General features: G+C 39.6%; 1 protein-coding gene, 1 long non-coding RNA gene and 1 other non-coding gene across 3 annotated transcripts; 1 reads left to right on the forward strand and 2 right to left on the reverse strand.

Annotated features, from left to right (window-relative positions):
• Positions 1–458: 458 nt before the first annotated feature.
• Positions 459–9,721, reverse strand: LOC146465121 (uncharacterized). The gene is made up of 5 exons (XR_014868355.1): positions 9,600–9,721; positions 6,638–6,730; positions 5,270–5,375; positions 1,124–3,841; positions 459–1,030 (listed from the first exon to the last, which is right to left on the reverse strand). It is a non-coding gene; the product is annotated as an uncharacterized LOC146465121 (long non-coding RNA).
• A 161-nt stretch (positions 9,722–9,882) lies between these two features.
• On the forward strand, positions 9,883–20,121 carry LOC146465122 (N(6)-adenine-specific methyltransferase METTL4-like). The gene is made up of 8 exons (XM_085128900.1): positions 9,883–10,140; positions 11,173–11,238; positions 11,688–11,799; positions 12,382–12,543; positions 12,986–13,061; positions 14,909–15,828; positions 16,589–16,680; positions 19,973–20,121. Exons 1-8 carry the CDS (start codon positions 9,973–9,975, stop codon positions 20,009–20,011), a joined length of 1,635 nt encoding a protein of 544 aa, XP_084985026.1. The 5' UTR covers positions 9,883–9,972; the 3' UTR covers positions 20,012–20,121.
• A 317-nt stretch (positions 20,122–20,438) lies between these two features.
• On the reverse strand, positions 20,439–20,509 carry Trnag-gcc (transfer RNA glycine (anticodon GCC)). Its single transcript has one exon. It is a non-coding gene; the product is annotated as a tRNA-Gly (tRNA).
• Positions 20,510–23,886: the final 3,377 nt, after the last annotated feature.

Below are 23,886 nucleotides of genomic sequence, written 5' to 3' on the forward strand. Positions count from 1 at the left end.
GTTAACTGTACTGTAGTAATGTGGGGTCTGGAATGCATTTATTGAATATGAATGTTAGAATAAATTGAAAGGTATGAATGATATCATCCTGTTGATTATGCATGAATGCTAACATCAAAGTTAATTTAAATATATGAATAATAGCCTCAGATTCAGATTCGGAATCAGTTTAAAACTTGATTCTAATCTGATTCCGATTCTAAGGATGTATATTCAAAATCAGATTCAGAATCAAGTCTAAAACAGATTGCGAATCTGAATCTGAGGTTATTGCCAATGAATATTCATGTTTAAATTAAATATGATGTCAGCATTCATGCATATCTATGTTTGCATATTTATTACGTCATATGCATATAATTTTCTCAGTATATTCCATCTCTGAGTGTTCATTCCACACCAAGAAACTCATGTTAAATGCAATCTTTTTTTATTGACAACACACAATGTTATTGCAAAAATACACAATTTCGTTAGAATTTGACAACAGCTTTAAGCTTACTTTTAAAAGTGCGCACAATTTTGGTCTTGTAAAAATTAACTAAAAGGGTTGGTGGAAGAGACATAAGTGTCAATTTGACCTTGAAATCTGATTTCTCCCAAAACAGTGATTTTTGACAGTATTTTTGTAAAGTATTTCTTTGTTTGAGTTATACAAGAAATGAGCCAATTCCTTGATTTTTGAAACAATTTTGATTTAAGACCAAGTCACATATCCCTCTTTCTCCAGGCCCATCATCCCTGTGCATTAGTTACAGCGATATACCATAAACTCTAAGAGCCAACAATAGGTTAAAAGTGAAAAATATCGTATGTAATGAGTGGACCTTAAACTTTCAAATTGTTCAGAACCACCTCAATTTCTTATTGTGGCCTTCAGATAAATACAGAAAAACTACACGTCTATTCTGGTGGAGATCTTTGGTCTAATGAGACAAAAGAAAACCTGCTAATTGCAAGGAAAATAAAGCTGCTTCTGAACAATTTGCAAACTCAACACTAACATTCTGAAGTCCAGAAATACACTCACCTGTTAAGCGTAAGTTACCCACTTATGTTCCTCCTAGTTAGTTGAATTGCATGAAATCCATCTTGGGCAAAATAATCAAGTCTCGCATTTAACCACTTTTGTTGAATTTATGTCTTTCACAAAACTCCCCCAGTCATTTCTTTCTCATTAAATCTAGACCATCATTTGGGATGATCTAATAAAATGTATTGTATGTTTGGCAACATTTGGTCAAATTCACTTTTTTCGTCAAACAGATCCTAACATTTGTTGGATTAATTAATTTTTTTAGATCTTTTCATCAAAACCCTAGACCCTTTGTCATATTCATAGCTGTGCGCACTGTTGAGTTGCGTGCATTTCTGGACAATTACTATACCTGCACCGTACTAAAACCTAAAGCAGATGCTGAAATGTTTATGCTATACACACTAGATAGAGCAATTTCAATTAATGTTACCAGATAACAGATTCACATCTGCAGTGTGTGACAAGACCGCAAAATAGCATGGGATCCTAATTCATGAAAATTGAACGAGTTGCAAAATCAGCATCATTTTGTCTGCTGTACTACAGAAAGTCATATGGATGACTTTTTGCATGCCGAGAAACACGACCAAACGAGATTTTTAGCTAGCATTCTCATTTAAAAACATAATTCTTGTTGACACTGATCTTCTGTTGACTGACTTAGTAAATGTCTCAACGTGAGTATACATGTAATGGTAGGATGTACATGCAGCACATGCATGGTACGCATTTTTTTATTTGCTTGATCAAATGTTAATGTTCTTATACGAAAACTGAACTAGAAAAATTCCTTATCAATAAATTCTTCCCAACGTTTGAGGCATATAAAAGCATCAAATTTATGTTGCATAGAGTTAGGTTTAGTTGGTCGAATTTCATAATCTATAGTATTACAATCATAATTAAGCTTAATTGACACAAACACTAACCTGACCTCGAAACCGCCCAACTTTTGTTACTTGGTATAGAAATAACTGCCGTTGGTCAAATTTCATAGTCTATAGTGTTAGAATCAAAATTAGGCTAAATTGACACAAACACAACCCTGACCTCCAAACCACCCATAGAAATAGCTTTTGTTGGTCCAATTTCATAGTCTATAAAGTTGGGATCAAAATAAGGCTAAACTGACACAAACGCCAATCTGACCACAAAACCGTTCAAATTTTACTGTTTGGCATATGTAGAATTACCTTCCATCGTTGAATTTTATAGCCTATAGTATTAGGATCAAAATGAGATTAAATTAATACAAACACCAACCTGACCTAGACACCGACCAACTTTTGTTACTTGGCGTAGAAACAACTGCTGTCTGACAAATTTCATAGTCTATAGTATTAGGATCAAAATTAGGCTAAATTGACACAAACACCAACCGGATCTTGAAACAGCTAAATTGTCGCTTTCATCTTTCAAATTTGATAGTCTGTATGTAAGGATTAAAATGAGGCTATTAACTGACACAAACACTAATGTTGCGGTTAAAATAAAACATCTTTTGGTGGTTATAAATCTTTGCCCATAGAGACACTTTTATGATGCGCCCAAATGCTAGAAATTAATGCAGTGGTGGTAATAAATCTGGACATTCATATCTTCATCCACAACTGTTTTCTTCCTCTGCACACACAAAACAACTGAGGAATAGAGAAATCGCGAGACTAGCATTCCTGTGTTGATGTCACAGCCCAATTGAACTCAGTCTCCCATTTTGGGTGGTACAGTGTATTCTACCGGTAGTGAAATTTGACACTTACATGCCTCAACAACATGAAGACTTGATAAAGAAATTAAAAAAATTCTGTCATGTACACTTTAAAGATAAAATTAATGTGAAATATAATTTTTTCTCACTTACATGTAGTTACAAGAAGTTTGACAGTTGTGAAATTTGACACTTGTATGCCTCAAACACGGAGGGAAAAGATTGATAAGGATTTTTTCCATATTTATAAGAAAACAACATGGAGACTTGATCAAAAAAAAAAAGAAAATTCTGTCATGTATACTTTAAAGATAAATGTGAAAAATAATTAACTTTTTCTCACTTACATGTAGATACAAGGACTGCGTGTTACAACTGAAAATTGCTTACATTTAGATGGTGTCCATTTTCACACACTGCGAGTGACCAGTGGACAGGATATTAATACTTCCTTTACAACTAAAATGAATTTGCAATTTCCCACACTACCTTTCAGTCTGGTTGCGTAAGCCTGAGGCTTTGAGGTGACAACCTCAACTGAAATAGCTCTATACACCATCAAGCAGTAGTTAACATGACATGGCAAACTTAAGCTGACAAACTTGTAATGGCAATCTCCAAAATCCAGGAAACTGTGAGAAAACCTGCACTTGCTTCTTAAATCCAAGTTTGACCACAATTCCTTTTATATTTTTCTCTTTGGAATTTGAATTGACAAAACAGAAGTAAAACAAAAATGCTCAAATTGATGCTCCTTGAGAAAGTTGATGGTATTAGCATCAACCTATTTGAAAGGCCTGAATACAAGTTTGCAAACTTCAGTTTTTGTATGAGGGCTCCATTACGTCTGTGATGCCAAAAAAGTGGCTGTTAAGGTGTTCTGGAATAAGGAATGCATTGCTTAATTACTAGTCTGATTATCTGAAAAATAGCTTGGACTGTCCACCTTGGAAAGAGGTGTTTTAATTGACACAGCAGCAACCAATTCTACCTGTCTGTCTTGTGGTCAGAGAAAAGCGATCACTCCCAATTCTGCTCTACACGTCACAAGGTACAAACCAGCAGTACCATAATATCTATGATCCTGATGATCCCTATAAAGTAAACAGGAGAAAGATTACTGTTAAGTTAAAAGCTTTTAACTTATGCACAAGTCAATCACAAGCCTGGTAAACTAGGGTTGTTCTACAAAGCACATGAATGGATTCATGTTTGCCTGGCTTCAGGGAAAATGGGCATGAATCATAAAACTACTTGTACCTCCTTGTTACTTATTTTCACAGGACTCAATTGTTGCAACTTTTGCAATGTTTTAGAATAATAAATTGCAAAATTAGTGGAAGCAATTCAAGAAAAAAAAAACATTAGCTATTGCCCCTACCCAATCATCAATTGATGTGACAGCATTTACCCCATTCTTATGAATTTAACTCAGCCCTCATAGTGATCTGTTGTTCTCCTGGTTTTCTCCATCGTGGACTGTCATTGTCTATTACGGTATGTCAACCAGGCTCAACTGGTGTTGAGTTACAAAGTCACGTATTCAACTGCTTTTGTGTAAAAATTGCTGCCCACATAAAAATGTGACCGATTTGCAAAAAGCGGGGTAAAAGGTGACTCAAGAAAACTGTGTGAAAACATTGTTTAAAGTGCAACTAACCCCCAAAATGTTTTTTTTGCTTAACATAGTCTCCTTATTGGCCTGATCATTTGGGCAAAAAAATTGTTGCTCATTTTTTTTTTTTTTCATGAATTTTCAAATTTGGAAAATTTTGCAATTCTTTGACCCGTGTCCACTTGTAAAGGGAGAATGGGCCCAGTTCAGTATTGACAAGCTGTGACATCATCAAAGGAAATTCTTGCAAAACAATTTGTGTTTTTTCCTTCGACGATGTTACAACATAACTTGACCCAGGTCCCTGAATACGTGGCAGAGGGTCAAGAAAGTCAAACTTCAAAGGCCATAGAAACGCAAGGATTTTATCAATCTCAAAAATTTTTTTGCCCAAGTGATCATGGCAATTAGGAAAATATATTTAGTGAAAAAAAATGGGGGGTTACTTTTTCACACATTTAAACACCTGTTTCAAACCGGTTTAATCACTTCAATTAAATTTTATGATAATCCTGGAACTGAAGAAATCAAAATAAATGTTTCCATGTGAAGCATTTATTTATTTATTTATTTATTTATTAATTATTTCCAACAACAATAATGCTGTTTGCTTTCCCACAAATTATTGTATTAAAATGCTCTGTTGGAGGTTATAATTGTTTGTTTTGTTTTAAGTGTTTTTTATGTGTTTAAACAGCATTTCCAGGCATTTGAACTGTTTAAACTCATAAAAATTGTTAACGTTTTTCACCTTTAGTTAATCCCTCTTGCATGTAACTATTGCAAATAGGGTCACAAATTCTCCTGAAGTCACCTAATGCTTTTTCCATGCACCCCTTTTAATAATATCCCTCAGCTCTTTTCCATCTCAACTGTTTTTAGCAAAAGACTCCACTAAACTAATCACCTTCAAAACTTGTTCTCTAGCACAATGTTTCCTGGGGCTTTGGAAGCTTGACACAATAAATCTGAAGGGTTGCTCCAGGCATAAAGCACACAACAAAATATCCTTCCTGAAAAGCAAAACACATTTAAAAAACATGAGCTTACTACATGTAGCTTGTAGAGATGGTCAACAATGAGTTTTGACTGGCTGTTCTCATTTCTAAGTTATTTGTTATTGGTTAAATTCTGTACCCTGCAGTCTGAGAGGGGCACCACAAGTAGATGCAAAAATCAAAACTAATCAATGGTGACCTGGATTGCAGACATTTTCGAGGACTTAGAACTGTATGGCGGATAAAATATAGTGTTTGACGTAGAAAGAACACACCCCTAATTGCGTTTGGAGTCGAGATTGTATGAGACAATCAACAAATGAATCAATGGATCTTGGGACGCGTATCTGGCATCCCCGCATATTTTGCAGAGGCGGATGACATCATCACCAACATGACAAACGAGAGAGAGCCTGGGATTGAGATCATCGAATGCACTCCCTAATCTTTTGACACTGACACTCTTTTATTCTGGGGCAGTGTGGCATCAAAACAACATGTAAGTAGAAGACTCCCTTCAAATGAGTCAGCCACTTTACTGATTTGTGAGAACCATGTTCCCTTTGCTCAAGTAAACACCATGCACATCCATCCCATAATAGGGAGCTTTGGCAATGACAAAGGCAATGGCAACATGAATGTAAAAAAAAAAAGCAACAGGCTTAATAAGCAAACCAACAACTGTGCACATACACATGCATTACACTTTTTGGTACATTTCTTTGCCGTCACTGCATGACTGGGACATGAAATTTCCTGATGGGACATGTGTTGAGGACATAAACACATGACAGCAAATTTTGTTTCTCTTTCTAAACTTGGGTGTGGTCTCTAAGAATTCAACTCCAGGAAATTCACCTTCATTTGATATTTAAAGGGAGATGGAAAAATCGCGACAACGTTTAAAAAAAAGCCAATTCGTTTAATACTGACATTTTTACCACTGTTGCCGTTGTTGTTGCTAAAGCTCCCTAATATGAGGCTTGAAGCGCTACTCATCCAACCTCATCCCAACATTCAGTATGGAAAAGACCCTGGAACATGCTGTAAAAATACTCCACGAATTATGGAGTATTTTATCACATGACACAATCGAGTTTTGGAATCCTGTAAATCCTGTAAAAAACAGTTTCTATTAGAAGCAAAAGCAAAAATCAAATGTGTCGTCACAAAACACTCCACAATTCTTGGTTTTTTTGCATTAAGTTCTAAGGTTTTATCTGTCTTCTCCAGTCCAACTATAGCTTTGTTGAGTTTTAAAGTACCACAAAACTCACCTGTGTTTTGAATGAGCCACACACTTTTTACCAAGCCACACATCTCTTCAACTCAAGAACATCATTAATTTTACAGCTGTGGTATATCCCAACCTGTAATGAAGAATAATTGTTTATTTCTATCAGACAGAGAAGAAAACCCTCTGCGAATGTCATGTAAATGGTGGGCCAAAAATTGGCAGAGAAAAAATTTTTAGGATTGAGAATTCCTTATAAGTCAAGCCACAACAACAACAACAATCTTTATTCGTGCCCAGAAATTATATAGTGTTAACATAAATGCAAGAAAGAAAAATTGCTAGAGAAGCAAGCTAATTGAGCTAAGTGGCTGGGCCAAGTGGAAAAATTTGTAAATACCCTACATACATTAACATAGAACTAAGGACACGATTTACCATTCACACACACACGCACACACATAAATAACAATAAACAAGGGGAAGTGCACCGCAAAAACTGGAAAATAAAGTACATCAATGAACAAAAAAAAGCTCCAAAAAAACGAAGGTTAAATTTGCCATAGTTGGTCCTCGCTTTAGGCAGATAGTATGAGATCTTACACGCCAATCTTATTTGATATTGCACTTTGTTGATACTCTTAAAAAAATCGTTAAAAATTAAGGGCAATCTATTAGAGTAATAGTCGTACATAAATAAAGCACAATACAAGTATAATATTAGTCACTTACTTTAAGTATTTTCAATTTCCGAAAGAGTGGACTAGAGTGGCATTATTATACTCTGAGAATGTTATTATTCTGACAGCTCTTTTTTGTAGGGTGATGACTACTACATGTACATGTACCATAAAGGGATGGGCAAACATGGAATAATTTAAGGACGGTGCCTACTAATACCAAAGTATTTTGCGCAGTTTATGACTATGCAGGAAAAGCAGATCTTAGCAAATCCAGAAAGAAAATCAGGGGTAACCACACATTTTTTAGAGATAATTAAGCAACAATTATTCTAAAAAAACAGTAAATTACAAAGAAATGTACAGTATGACGTTTTTGGTTTTTTTTTTTTCCAAATTGAACCTTTATCATCTCTGAAAAATGCATGGTTACTCCCAATTTTCTTTTTGGATACCAAAACCACTTGCTAAGTTCTGCTTTCTCGACATAGTTTTAAACTGCACAAAAATATCCCTGTAGGCACCACCTATAGGAAACCAGAGTATCCAAAGATACGCAGAACGTATGCGCAGTAACAATAGTACGCACCGTCTTTAAAGTGCTTTCATTATTTGCTGGCAGCAGGCTATCATGGCTGGTACCAAAAGTGACGATAAAGCAAAACACTTTGAGTAAGTTTTGGTTGAGGTCCATGGACCCGGTCCAAAAGTGGGGGGGGGGGGGGGGGGAGGGGGTCCATGAACCCTGGGTCAATGTTTTGCTCATTCCCCAGAATAGCTCAATGGCAGGGAGGCAGGGGAAGGGATGTTAAATAATGTAAGGGGGAGGGGGGGATAGAATGGGGCTCAATGGCACGGTTAAAAAAAGGCTCAACGGCTTTCCAGCCTCATTCCCAGGGTCTCTCCTCTTCATGTCCCAGGGAGCGAGAGAGGAGAGACCCTGGTTGGGTCTGGTCACGTGTCTCCCAGAATCTGGGAGATTACAAATAAATGACTGGAGAGAGGGGCGGTTGAGTGTCAGTTTGACTATACTAAGTGTACCGGAGATGGGAAAACGTGCTCCAGTCAAGTCAACTTGCGATTTTCGCATGTGTTTCAAAGGTCATGTCAAGTGGTCATTCAGAAACCCCTAAAAAGGTATATAAAGCGAGCGAATCTGTGAATGTGAGCTGCTATCGACTTTGCAAATCAGTTGGAGATACAAGTCATTGGTGAAATCTTTACAGCAAAGGGAATCGACTACTTCTGGTGGTAGCCGAGGAGCTTTACGGCGACGCACTTCTACAAAGAGAATTTTTGAAAATCTACTTTTAGAGTCGTCAAGTCCATGATCTCTGAAAGTCAGGCATCGTTAAGGTCAAGCGGTGCATCGAGGAGTCATCCTACGCGCCCCATTTAACGACCAGGAAAGAATCACACGTGACCGGAAATGTATCCGGAGCCATTGTAGCCGCAGACTAAATTTCACTTTAATGCCAACAACTGGAACAAAGGTTATTTCGTTATTTTTTTGCAACGATTACGGTATTTCGAAAGGGTTTTCTTTGTTCAGTGAAAGATCCGTGAAATATTTACCGTGTACATGTTGTTATACCGTACATCCTCCTTCCGAAAGTATTCTGCTTATGTGCTGTTTCCTGTGTATTGTTTGTTGCTGCAACCCTGCTAACAGAGCGTTTCTTTCTTGCAAATCTTTTAGCATAAGCGTAGTCGTTCACGTCTCTAGTATTTCGCACCGTTGGTTTGTTTACGTCCCGAGAGAAAAGGGGACGTAGACAAACCAACGACGCTAAATACCAGAGACGCGAACGGCTGCGCTTATGCTAAAATGTTTTCCAGAAAGAAACGCTCTGTTAACAGCGTAATTGCTGCAGAATAATGTTTCCGAACAGTTAGACATAGGCCCGATTCCTTTCAAGTTTCCTTCCTTAGTTCTTCAGATCTGATCTTTCATCAGCGCATTCAAAGCTAGAATAAACCACGATTACAACTCCATGACCTGAAGGGGAAGGCGCTGTTCGTCCACGGTTAATTTTGTCGTTTATACACAGTGATTTTCCAAAGGACAGCGCTTCGAGACAACGGACTTTGTTAAGCTTTCAGATTAATGTTACAATGGCTCGCAAAATGAAGACTGCTGAAAAACAGCCAGTTGAATGAGTTTAGCGTGGGCTTCGCACAGCACAGTTGAACGGCTTTCTTGTTGGCTTATCATACGAGCACGGGGGAAATGGGCCATGTTAATTGTACCTCCGTTTAAGCGGTTTATTTTATCGAAGATTAAGGGCAATAGTGACATTGATGCTTTATGGATTAAAGACTAACCTTCGAGAGTCGATATTAGCTCGTGTTGAAGCTCTGCTGTCCGCCATGACAGTTCATTTACTTGCCATCGTTCGTCCGGTGAAAATGAAGCGAATCGCGGACAAAACGACGCTCTCTCTTACACCTGATGTTGGGAAGTTTTCAACAGAGTTCTGAACATCAAAGGTGTGTTCCTGGAGAGTAACTTTTGAAAATAAAAGCCATGCTTTCAAGCTTTCCAAAAATATGGAGCAACTTCATTTTTCCCGGGTCATTTCCAGGGTCTCCCGTAAACCAACTCGTTCCCAGGGTCCCACACAAGTCAATAATGGCCTGGGATATTTTTGCAATCACAGTCAAGAAATAACAATAGTGGTTGTTTACAAACTTCAAAATGGCTATAATTGGCCATTCCGAAAGTGGATTTCTTGTTGATCATGAGAAGAGTATTTCTGAAGCAGTTTCAGCGCTATCTGTGGTATGTAAGGAAGGTTTATTTGCTCTGTTTGAGCCGTACTTTCGTTCCGCTGCTGAAAACACCGATGGTGCACGAAAACGAAAGGTAAGCTTTTAATATATGTTTAAGCTTAAGCTTGATTAGATTTCTTTAATGAAGATTCGAGATTCTGAAGACTTTATGAAACATTGCTAAGGGGAAATCGCATAAAGTACGGACTCTCAACTTATCGATCTATCGATCCTGGGGCCCGTTTCTCGAAAGTCCCGGTAACTTACCGGGCCCGATAAGTGATTTTGGTAATAAATGTTTCTTAACAGAAGTCAACTTTTCTTATCTTTGAATGCTAAATTTTAAAATCTTATAACGGCATGAAAACATTGGCCAAATACCATGTCTGTAATCACTGTGTAATCGGCGAAAAAACATTTTAAAATATACTTATCGGGCACGGTAAGTTACCGGGACTTTCGAGAAACGGGCCCCTGAAAATAATACCGTGACGTCTGAGTTGCCGTTTCATATGCATGGATGCGTTTGGTTTCCACGGACTGTTTTTCGCTCAGATGTGGTTAATTGTAAGAGCACATACCAAAATCAGTTAATTTTAGGTCTCAATTTAAGTCTACAATTACACGAGGCATATACATATACTCTCTGAGTGATTTATTTGAATGTGTGGGGTTGATGATTCACACCTGAGCCTGTAGATATGAGGCTCACACATAATGGCTGAAAGCTGGCTGTCACTATATGAAGGCAGAAGCACGGGATTCTACTTTAACAAAGTGACATATAAGTTTCCACAAGATTGTTTGGAGATCGCATAAAAAATCACACTACATTGTAGAGGGCTACAGTGAAACTTCGCTGGTATATTGATAATTAACCCTGTTAATACGGACAACATAAGGTCATTACTTCTAACTTCCCATCAGTCGATCTGACTTTACTTATTGATGACTGAACTCAGCTGGTTTATATTGAACATGTGTGCAGTATAACCTGGGCGATATACACGCTAACCAGAAATTATGCCTTTAGGTCCCCTCCCCTCACTTTCCCTTCCCTCCCATCCCCTCAAGATAACAGCCCTCTTTGAACCCTTCCTGGTATTAAATATTTTTGTGCTTACAGCGAAAGAAATCCGCAAAGGCTGAACCCACAGATGAGGATATAGAAGCTGCTGTTTACCATCAGAAGGTATCTCACTACAAAGATCAGCATCCAGTTTCTCTTTACAATGTCACTGCTTGATCCAATATACAGGTCAGGAGAATACAGGAAATGATCACCAATGACAAATGGTCTTGTCAACGATGCGTGCCGTGCCGAGGTTGGCTATAATCATCTTGTATCCAGCAAGTGCAAGTGGAATAATTGTTTTATTTTTTAAATATGTGTCCGAGTGTTAAAGCATAAAGGGAAAGACAAACTACATGTAGAGGAGTGTGGTAATTTGGAGTTGTACAGCATGACAGTAGAGTTGACATTGCCTGTATACCACATGGTCCTGACATGTTCTGTAACTTGTGTATCTTCTGTAATAAATTCAGTCTGTGTTCAATCACATTGATCAGATTGATGGCCAGTTATTACATTAGGAGCATTTGCTGGTTGTTATCAAAACATTTAATATTTTATTTCTTAAGGTGAGGCAAACAATTGCTACAGGAGTGGAGAGTCTTGTTAGGATTGGATTGGATAAAGGTCATTTTTGTTTCAGAGATCATGAAAACACTGGACAAGATATTGTCATGTCAGGTAACCTTTGTAGAATGAGGCTAATTCTAAAAATTTAAATAGTACAAACAGTTTCAGAAGATGCCCAAAATTGTCAGAACAGTATGATATGGTACTTTAAAACATAACAATTGCAGATCTTTTCATGCTACAGAAATTGAAGGTATACTGTAAGATGACCACAGACAAGCGCCCACAGGCAAACCAAATGGCTAACGCTTGTAACTTCAGTTCCTGCCATGTGAGATTAGCAATTAGGAGTGTTATTACTCCCCTCTGGATGGGATGCTAGTCCATCACAGGACACCATAATTTGTAGCATGAAGTGACCAGGACAATTTCTCCCCCCCCCCCCCCTGGATAGGACGTCAGTCCATCAAAGGACACCCTGCATGAAGTGACCAGGAGTATTACTACTCCCCCCTGGATGGTATGCTAGTCCATCACAGGACACCCAGCATGAAGTAGGAGTGTTATTTCTCCCCCTGGATAGAATACTTAATATACAAAACCCTGTTTAAATACCGGTAACTAGTCAAGACCATTGTTTCTGGCCAACAGGCACCTAAACACACCTAACCACCTTGTTGCTTTTCTAAACAGATCAAAATTTAAGCAGTGAAAAGGACTTGTTTGGTCATATAATTTATCACCATGACAACAAACCAACAGCGCTGAGTATCTCTGGGCAACAGTACATTTTACCTGCAAATTGTAGCTTCCTGATGTCTGATGCTAGTAACTTAAAACCTCTAGTCGATCATGGTAAGTAAGAGATATTGATGTCCGCAGGTTATCTTGTGCTGTTGATGTCTTGAAATTGTTGACACTGCTTCCACAGGCTCTGAAAATTAGAACCACCTTGTACAACATAATAAACAGCCATCGTTAGTTGTGAAATAAGTTACAGAGTTGAGTTTTAAATAAATATATAACACTCTTTTGAAATGCAAATGAAAAAAGTGGCTAGATGCTCACATACATGTGTGGAAAAGTGCCATATCTTCCAAATTAAAAAGTGTTGCGTTTTTTCTTCAAAATTATAACTTGTTTCCTGTTATCAAGACCTTTTGGCTGCATTAATTTAACTTAAGAATATACAGTCCTCCATTTAAGCAAGCCTTGCTGAATTGGAAATTTTCTGTTAAAACATTTGGTTAAATAAATAAATACTGATAAACGTTACTCTTGATATGAATCTCCACAGCCCAGCAGAGTGGTCTTTATGACTTGGTGGTTCTAGACCCTCCATGGTTCAACAAGTCTGCAAAACGTGGCTCAAAGTAAGAACTTACTGGAAATTATAATACAGTAGACTGCTGCCTTCTAATGATGTTTTGCTTCCTTAACAATTATTGTGTTTATGACAATAGAAACTTCTGCTAACAGTTTTTCACCAAAAGTAGCATTTATCCTTAATTCTGTAACCACAGAGGTTGTTATTAAAATGCTTGTTCCAAAAAATTAATAGAGTTGCTGCGGTAAAGTGTGATATTATAAAATTTAATTTTTGAAATGGTGGCAGTCAGTCAGCCAGGCAGTCAGTAAGTCAGTCAATCAGACAGGAAGGTAGTCAGTCAGTCAGGCAAGCAGTCAATCCACCAGTCAGTCAGTGAGTCAGGCAATCCATCAGTTAGGCAGTCAGGCAGGCAGTCAGTCAGGCAATCAGTCAATCCACCAGTCAGTCAGTCAGTCAGGCAATCCATCAGTTAGGCAGTCAGGCAGGCAGTCAGTCAGGCAATCAGTCAATCCACCAGTCAGTCAGTGAGTCAGGCAATCCATCAGTTAGGCAGTCAGGCAGGCAGTCAGTCAGGCAATCAGTCAATCCACCAGTCAGTCAGTCAGTCAGTCAGGCAATCCATCAGTTAGGCAGTCAGGCAGTCAGGCAATCAGTCAGACAGGAAGCCAGTCAGTCAGTCAGTCAGGCAATCCATCAGTCATCCAGTCAGTCAGTCAGGCAATCCATCAGTCATGCAGTGAGTCAGTCAATCAGGCAAGTAGTCAATCAGCCAGGCAGTCAGTCAGTCAGTCAGTCAGTCAGTCAGTCAGGCAAGCAGTCAGACAGCTAGGCAGTCAGTCAGTCAGGCAAGCAGTCAATCCACCAGTCAGTCAGTCAGTCAGTCAGTCAGGCAATCAGTCAGTCAGTCAGTCAGTGAGTCAGTCAGTCAGGCACTCCATCAGTTAGGCAGTCAGTCAGTCAGTCAGTCAGTCAGGCAATCAGTCAGTCAGTCAGTCAGTCAGTCAGTCAGTCAGGCAATCAGTCAGTCAGTCAGTCAGTCAGTCAGTCAGTCAGGCAATCAGTCAGTCAGTCAGTCAGTGAGTCAGTCAGTCAGTCAGGCAATCAGTCAGTCAGTCAGTCAGTCAGTCAGTCAGGCAATCAGTCAGTCAGTCAGGCACTCCATCAGTTAGGCAGTCAGTCAGTCAGTCAGTCAGTCAGGTAATCAGTCAGTCAGTCAGTCAGTCAGTCAGTCAGTCAGGCAATCAGTCAGTCAGGCAGTCAGTCAGTCAGTCAGTCAGTCAGGCAATCAGTCAGTCAGTCAGGCAATCAGTCAGTCAGTCAGTCAGTCAGGCAATCAGTCAGTCAGTCAGTCAGGCAATCAGTCAGTCAGTCAGTCAGTCAGTCAGGCACGCAGGCAGTCAGTCAGTCAGTCAGGCAATCAGTCAGTCAGTCAGTCAGTCAGGCAATCAGTCAGTCAGTCAGTCAGTCAGGCAGGCAGTCAGTCAGTCAGTCAGTCAGTCAGGCAATCAGTCAGTCAGTCAGTCAGGCAATCAGTCAGTCAGTCAGGCAATCAGTCAGACAGGAAGGCAGTCAGTCAGTCAGTCAGTCAGTCAGTCAGTCAGTCAGGCAATCAGTCAGACAGGAAGGCAGTCAGTCAGTCAGTCAGGCAAGCAGTCATTCCACCCGTCAGTCAGTCAGGCAATCCACCAGTCACGCAGTCAGTCAGTCAATCAAGCAAGCAGTCAATCCGCCAGGCAATCAGTCAGTCAGGCAGGCAGGCAGGCAGTGAGTAAAGCAATCAATCTATCTTACCTGGGTGTAACCTGATATTACAGCAAGAATACTGATAACCTCACTTAAATTATTGTGACGAATTCTGATCCACTCTATTTTTTTTTTTTTTTGTTCAAGGTATTCCTTCATGTCCTTGTGGCAGATCAAATCCCTCCCAGTCCCTCAGCTTCTTGCTCCTGGAGCTCTGGTGGGGATCTGGGTAACAAACAAGCAGAAGTACCTCAGGTTCACCAAGTCAGAGCTCTTTCCTCATTGGTCAGTTGAGCTGGTGGCTGAATGGTACTGGGTCAAGGTGACAAGAAGAGGAGAACTGGTGACTGATTTGGATTCACCGCATAAGAAACCTTACGAACCACTTTTGATTGGACGATTTAGACCAAAGATGGACGACTTTAGAACTGCCACTTTGAAGTCAGCAAAAGAGTTTGAGTCCAATAACGACGTTGTGGAATCCTGTTCTGTGCAAAGAAGAGAACCCGATAATAAATCTTCTCCTCAAATGAAAAGAAAGAAGATCAGTAAATGTTATAATTTTGACAAGACTGAAAATTCTTGCAGCTGTGACAAAGACAGAAATGTTACTGCTATGATACCAGAATGGCCATCATCGATTTCTACACCAATTTGTAAATCAGTTATTGATCATCATCTGAATCATGCTGAATACTGTAAGAACAAAACTGACCAGCCCGATAATTTGTTGAAAAAGATGGCTTCCCAGAGCACAGATAAACACTGCTTGAATGGTCAAAAACTGTTGCACATAAATAAAGAGGCTCCATTGGATGACACAACAAATTTGACTGATGATGATGAACGAACTTCGCAAAATTCCACAGGAGAACACGCAAACAAATGGAATTCTGAAACTTGCACAGGATTAAATGAGGAAAACTGCGGCAGAGATGATAGACTTGCTACGAACCAAACTGGTGCAGTTTCAGAGTCAACACGGGAAGCTTGTGATGTGCTGCCTTATCACCAAGTCATATGCAGTGTACCCTGCAAGATTCACTCCAGAAAACCTCCTCTGAGTGGTAAGCGTTAACCCGCGGTCAATTCAAAACTGCCGGTGCTTAAAACACTGCACATAAAACGCACTACATCATGTTTGCTTTTAAGTTTGAATTTAAAAGCTCAACGCCAACAAAGCGGACAGAAATAAAGCATCAAACTTCAAATCGCTTTTACTTTGTTTTCAAAACTAGTATCAAACTAGTGTAAAAAATCCCCCACTAATGTCTTCAAATCACCTTGCGACGACCGTACGTTCCATTGAGTAAAATGACTGCACGGATACCCTCGGCCAATTTGTTTTATCCAAGAAATTTTGATTCACCATGTTTCTCCATTTTACAAACTTTAAAATTATATAGGTTTGGGTCTTAACGCGCAATGCGGTCAAAATGAAGGTAAAGTTAACCTGAGACAAGGCAGCGGCAAGGCAGAATAAAAGTCATTACCACATGTACAACTTGAAACTGTCACTACTGATTTAGGAACAAAAAAGAAATTTCTCATATAAAAAGTACTGCGCTAGCCTACAATGCAGGCGTTTTCGGGGCGCGCGAGTGCCTCTGCTTTTAAAATCCAAGATGGTGGCTATGGCGTTCGCTCGCCCAAAAAAATACGCGAACATCGGAGGCCAATACTGCGCCGTATTATGCTGAAATCCACGGTCACTTGTTGGTCACTCTGATCTGTGTTTAGTCGCGTTTTTTTTTTTTCTTTTGTATTTTATACCATTACTTAAGCTGTTTACATTGTAGCACTAACGTTATGTTTTTCTTTCTTCAGAAATCCTCACCCAGTATGTCCCAGCTAAGTCGTTATGTCTTGAGATGTTTGCTCGAAATTTAACCCCACACTGGACCAGCTGGGGAAATGAGGTAAGACTCGGGTCAGCTATCAAGCAAAACATTACCTTTGTCCATAAGAACAAAACAAAACATAGACCTAAAGTATGGTGTCTTTTTTGCTACGGCGCATAAGCTCTGCACATCTCGTTATTGGCCGGGTTTCTTAAGGACGCTGTGTATTAATACCAAGGTATTTTGTGCGACTTATGACTATGCGTGAAAAGCAGATATCACCAAGGGCTATTGAAATCCAAAAAGGAAATTGGGGGTATACACGCATTTTTCAGAGATAATTCATCTTCCATTTGGAAAAGGAGCCATACATTTTTACTGTATTCTAAATCTTTTAAGAATTATTGATGCTTAATTGCCTCTGAAATATGCGTGGTTACCCCCAATTTTTGTTTTTTGCATTCCAAAAGCCCTTGCCAAGATCTGCTTTTCCCGCATAGTCATAAAACACACAAAAATACCTTTGAGTTAGGCGGCACTGCCTTTTAAGGCACTGTCCGTTGCGAGAAGTAAAACCGACTTCTACTTCTCGCAACGATTGCAGCAACAAAAAAATTGCGAGGTGTGTTCATTTCAGAACATGTTACACTAGACAACGATTCGTGCAACTTGTGTCGCAACAGAATTGCCAGACAAGTTACAAGGAAAATTGCCTAGTGTAACAGCGCCTTTACATAATATGCATGTCTATATTTTACGAGTTAGATAGGCGGGTAAGCCAAATCGGTTTTTTAACTGTACCAATAACCAGGAAACCGGGTTTTTTTTTCACTGTGCAAATAACTTACTGTACGAATATCGCCGCATATTCGTACACATTTCGCGTGATATTCTGTAACTGTAATTTTGCCTCAAACGATTGGAATAAATTAGACCTTTCAATCAGACAAAGCCCATCATTAGCTAGTTTTAAAAGAGTGGTAAGAAATGTAAATAGTCTTTAGTCTAATTTTTATATATTCATATATTAGTCTTTATTTTTCTTTATTTTTTATTTTTTTTTTATTCTTTTTAATTTTCGAGGACTCTTTTGTAAATCACTTATTAGTGACATTGATTTCCTCAATAAAGATTATTATTATTAAAGTTCTTATACTTCATGCCTTCCCCTTCTCTTTCCCTTATAAGGTAGAATCTAAATTAATTAACTCATTACTAAGGGCGCGTTTTTACGCGGGATGCCCTGAAGGGGCATACCGTGTCTAAAAACGGGTCGATTTCTTTTTTTTTTTCTTCGTCGTATACACAAATCGGTACATTAATTACGCGGGATGCCCTGAGGGGGCATACCGTGTCTAAAAACGGGACGATTTCTTTTTCTTCGTCGTAGCTTCAAATCGGTACATTAATTTATTACGCGGGATGCCCTGAGGGGGCATACCGTGTCTAAAAACGGGACGATTTCTTTTTCTTCGTCGTAGCTTCAAATCGGTACATTAATTTATTCATTAAACTCACCCCTCTCCTACTCGGGGCGTATTGTTCTGATTGTCTTCAACAGAAGCAGGCCAATCAAAATCCATTCTTGTCGCTTACATCGCGAAGGAGGGGACCCACTCACCCCTACCTGTGTGACGTCAACGCATCATTTGATCTATTTATTAAAAACGGATTAAATTTGGCACCATTTTGTTTATAACATGTTCTGGACTCAAGTGTGCCGTTTTCAAACGGAAATTTCACCATTTTGAAGCGGCAAATCAAAAGAATAACTTCTAAGAAGCACTCGACATTTAAAACGGTAGAAATTGGTGAGTTCATGGCGAAGGAATCGTGCTTTGTTTGACAGTCCTTGACAACGACGCGAGACTAAAAAGAGGTCATTGAGAAGCTTACGTTATCGTAATGGAATTCCACACATTTCCGGTGAAAGTCTGAGTCGCGTAACGCAAGGAAAACAACGTAACGCGATCGTCGTGACTCAAACTATTCCATTAGCAAGGATAGATTTATCAATCGGCGAAGCATACAGTTGGAATAAATGAATCAGCCCCAGCATCACGCGTAATGCCAGTGTAGCAGGCATCTTGTTTATTCATTAAACTCTCCCCTCTCCTACTCGGGATGTATTGTTTTGATTGTCTTCAACAAAAGCAGGCCAATCAAAATCCATTCTTGTCGCTTATATTGCGAGGGAGGGGACCCACTCACCCCTACCTGTGTGACGTCAATGCATCATTTGATATATTTATTGAAGACGGATTAAGTCGCGCCATATTGTTTTAACATGTTCTGGACTCAAGTGTGCCGTTTTCAAAGGGAAATTTCACCATTTTGAAGCGGCAAATCGAAAGAATAACTTCTAAGAAGCACCCGACACGTAAAACGGTGGAAATTGGTGAGTTCTTAGTGAAGGAATCGTGCTTTGTTTGACAGTCTTAGACCACGACGCGAGACTGAAAAGAGGTCATTGAAAAGCTTACGTTATCGTAATGGAATTTGACAAATTTCCGCTGATAGTCTGAGTCGCGTAACACACGGAAAACAACGTAACGCGATCGTCGTGACTCAAACTATTCCATTAGCAAGGATAGTTTTATCAATCGGCGAAGCATACAGTTGGAATAAATGAATCAGCCCCAGCATCTCGCGTAATGCCAGTATAGCAGGCATCTTGTTATATTCACAATTCTGGAATGAGAATGGACAGAATCTAAAATGCGCGCGTTTTTTCTATTCCGCATTCCTATTCCGGAACAATCTCGTACCCAGAGTCTTCAGGCTTTTTGGTCAGCGGGGCAACGCCGGGAAGACTCTGGGGACATCGAAAAAATTCCAATTTTTTGATTGGCTGTTCCGTAACGGTTTCCATTGTTTTACCGCAGAAATCCTGCGGTAATAAAATTCGATGTCCCCAGAGTCTTCCCGGCGTTGCCCCGCTGACCAAAGAGCCTGAAGACTCTGGGTACGAGATTGATTCCGGAATGGACAGAATGCCATTCCATCCATTCTGCTCCCAGGGGCAGAGTTGCGAATGAAAATCCAAGATGGCGGATGGCGAGATGAGCGCTGCGGATTCAAATACGTCTTAACCGGAGAAAAAATCAGGTTACAATTTTGGACAAAATGAAACATTGTTTCTAATTTCATTGTAAAGGAAAATTGCTGCGATAACGGCTTTAAAGGCAGCCTCTTCGTCGGCCGCCATATTTGTTACCCAATGTTTACTCGGCCAGGACCGACGGGGGTTTTTTTATGCAGACATTTCGAATTATTCCTAGCATTCCGTACCAACCATTCTTATTCCAGAATTGTGGATAAAAAACGCGCCCTAAGTGGATTTTTTTTTCTTTACGGATTTTGTTATCAGGTACTAAAGTTCCAGAGTATGGAATACTTTGAACAGTGACACCAAAGAAGAAGAAAAACTGAACCTGAACACAGACTAGACCGACTCAGCTTTTGTATCATTTTGTACTGAGGAGAAACAGCAATAAAAATAATTCATTGTTGTTGTTATTTGTTGCACAAAAAAAGGCAGACAAACAGCGAACGTGGAAATAAAACGCACATTAGCTGACTATAAAGTAAAGAAGTGCCTTGCGCCCTCCAGTTTTGACGGGTTTTACTCTTTCCATCTTTTGCGTTTCCCAATAACAGGCTATTTGCCTTTTTTTGCATTGCGTCAATTTTGAAAGGAAAAGAAGTTGGATCCACGTAAGTGTAGTAGCAAACTCTTACGCTTTACGTAAGTTCTACAAAATACAAAAAGGAAGAGGAAAACTCTGCCAACCAAATAAACGAATAAAAACATACAGAAATTAAAAAAGACAATGTGCACTGGCCGGGAATCGAACCCGGGCCTCCCGCGTGGCAGGCGAGAATTCTACCACTGAACCACCAGTGCCAGCTTAGACGTTCCTGGCAATCTTCTCTTCCCGTTTGGCACACGTTTTATTTTGGCTTTCGTGGAGCCATGGAACTGACTATCTCTGTACAACCACGGTAGGCAAAAATAAATAGCGCCATGAACCAATCAGTGTTTTTATGCATTAGAATAGTTTTCAATTAAGTGACGTGAAAGCGAGAACGAATGCAGTTTCACACTGTTGACCAATCAGCATAATTGTAAACAAAACATTCCACCAATCAGAACTCAAGTCAAGCGCGGAAATACGCACAAATAGATGAGAGATGGAATAGTACCCCATGGAAAGGAAGTTACCAGCTTCCTGTTGGGTATCCTCTGATGGACAAGCATCCCATCCGGGGGGGGGGGGGGGAGGAAATAAATAAATACTCCTAGTCAACTCATACTGGGTGTCCTGTGATAGACTAGCATCCGCGGGGAGTAGTAATATTCCTAGTCAATTCATGCTGCGTATCCTGTGCTGAACTAGCATCCCGTCCAGGGGGAAACAGTTATACTCCTAGTCAACTCATACTGGGTATCCTGTGATGGACTATCATCCCATCCGTGGGAGAGAGTAATACTCCTAGTCACTTCATGCTGGGTATCCTGTTCTGAACTATCATCTCATCCAGGCGGAAACAGTAATACTCCTAGTCACTTTAAAAAGTCAACTCCCTTTATTGCGGACACCCTCGGGACAGCGAGTTAGTGTCCTTAATTAATAGCGAGAGTCCGTAATAGCGGGAATTTATTTCAGTCAAACGTCTGTAATTTATTTTTGCCGGGGATGAAGTCGCTGTCCGTATCATCGGGGTGTCCGTAAGAGCCAGGTGTCCGCAAGGAGAGAGTTGACTGTACCGGGATGGGTATCCTGTGATGGACTAGCATCCCATCCATATCCAGGGGACTTACTAGCACTCTCTCTGCTTCATTAGCTAGAGAAAGCGGATTTAGTGGCGACATTGATGATCAGCCACTGAATCCGTTTGATTGGAATTAGACACTGCTTACAATCATTACTCAGCTAGAAAATATTTAAATAATTAAAGGGGCGGTGCCATGGAGATTATCACAAATTTTTTGTCCAAAATGTGCTTAGATTATATTTAATTAGATAACTTTGTCACATGAATTGTTTCTAGATTACTGAAATGAGATGAAATGAGGCGACGTTTTATGGACGAATGAGCCACGCGACATGAAAATGTTGGTCCTACCTTTTCAAGTTTCATTAGCAACCATTTTTTTCTTAGCTATCCACAAACGTAAGCATTTATGAATAGGAAAATTTCATGAATAGGACATTTGGCATCATTTTTCGCTTGACATTGATGAAAAAGGGCCCTTCGGATTTTCGGAGTGTTACTAAAAATAGATGACATGACACTGTCTTTACAAACTCATCAATCTATGCCAAAGTTATACAAGATTATCGAAATCTTTCGATCTTACTAAACGAAACAAGAAATGAACGTAACGAATATGACTACATCGAGCCGTTAAATCACATCCGATAAGCAACAGCTTGTTCAACTAAATATTTAGTCAGATCAGTCATAAGAAAGCAGAGTCGTTTTTTGACACCGTGCAAATAAAACGTCGCGACGTGGATTAGAAAGGTAATTAATTATATAGGTACGGCATGGAGTGCAAAGCAGATTTAAGCCGTCGTTCCAACGTTTGACGCTGCGGCTAAAAACATAGATTAATAAGATCATGCAGTTAAGGCCGTGCATTTTGGGCCTGGTTCGAACGTCCTACCCTCAGACATACCAGACCAAATACATTTTCGCTCCGATATTGTATAAGAAAAGTGATCAAAATTATTTATACTCGAACACGGCCCACCAAACCACAAAAATAGATGGTGGCCTCTGCCTGCCTCAACCTCAAAAGATGGTGTCTTTATTGCATACCCACCCCTCTATCCAGCAGTCAGATTACAATGAGATTCAAACCTCACTTTTCTTGTTTATCTAGCAATGCTGACTCTTGCTAGATGAATATTTCTGTGTCAACTCAAATTTTAAAGCCAATATAATTTTGTCAGTAATATTCATGAGGAAGGTGGTGTCTTCGATAACCCCCTAACTCAGACAAGGTGGGTCCTCTTCGAACAAACTTGATATAACCAGTTCACTTATGCGGTCAGCTCTACGTAACTTGAGATTTTGCCTTGTTCAACTGAAATCTGTCGAAAAAAAGTGATTTAGACGCCACACCACTGGCTAACAACCACCAGTGCTTACTACTTCAGGTATGACGCATGGAAAGTACGGTGTCTGAGCTGGGCACGGTCCTCCTGGGGTTTCTAACTTTTGAGTGAGCAAAGTCGATAGAGAATTTAAGGTTGGAACCGACGTTTCGACAATGCTGCCTTCTTCAGGTAAAAAAAAAATTCTTAACGGTATAGTTTTGTACCCTGAAGAAGGCCGCATTGCCGAAACGTCGGTTGAAACTTTAACAGCGTCGATTTTATAATCTTTAAATTCTCATTAATTAACTACGTTGCGCAGTATTTCAATCTTTATTACACAAGAGTCGGGAGATACGGGTGAATGGACTGTGCACAAACAGACTTTAGGAATTAAAGTCTACAGTTTTCAGTGAGCCAGAATAAAGAGACCTTCAAATGTGGCCATTCAAATAAACGCTGTCCACTGGAGAAGCACTTTTCCTGTAGAAGTATTGTTAATTAAGCCTTATGGTTTGCTACAGTCTGAGGCTTTATTCATAGATGGAAGTTCGGTCTCGTCGAGTACAGTTCCAGCAACTGTTTTTGAGAAGAATCCAATCTAACCTCAGTTGATCAAAACACGAATAACTTTATCCAGTGGATAAATCGCTATTCAGCGGATAAAATGTATTCCAATCAATATATTTTATCCGCTGGATAACAACTTATCCACTGGATAAAGTCGTCCACTTTTTGAACAACCGGGGCCTGTACTCTAATGGGCATCAGTTTACCTCCCAGCAAACCAATTCCTTGTCGCTGTTGTTATTGGCCTTTAAAGCAAATAATCTAAAAAAGAGCAAGGCTGATTTCACGGTCAGGGAAGTACATTTTCCAATATTTCAAAAAGCACGGCCTTTCTTCTTCGGGGTATTTGTCTCAAACATACCCAGAAGAAGAAAGGCCGTACCTTTCGAAATATTGGAAACTATACTTCCCTGACCGTGAAATCAACCTTGCTCTTTTTTAGATTATTTGCTTTACAATTTTTTTGCTGATTAGATCCTTCACTACAGGTCCGGTACTTTTATTTTGTCGCGGTGGCCCTTGTAAACACAGTTACTGGTTTTTATTGGACTGTGGTTAATGCATCGATTTACCGCGATTTCTGCCTGTCTTTTGGGCCTGACGTTTG

The sequence above is a fragment of the Pavona decussata genome, unplaced genomic scaffold (assembly GCF_977016875.1).
Source record: "Pavona decussata unplaced genomic scaffold, jaPavDecu1.1 SCAFFOLD_157, whole genome shotgun sequence".
NCBI lineage: Eukaryota > Metazoa > Cnidaria > Anthozoa > Scleractinia > Agariciidae > Pavona > Pavona decussata.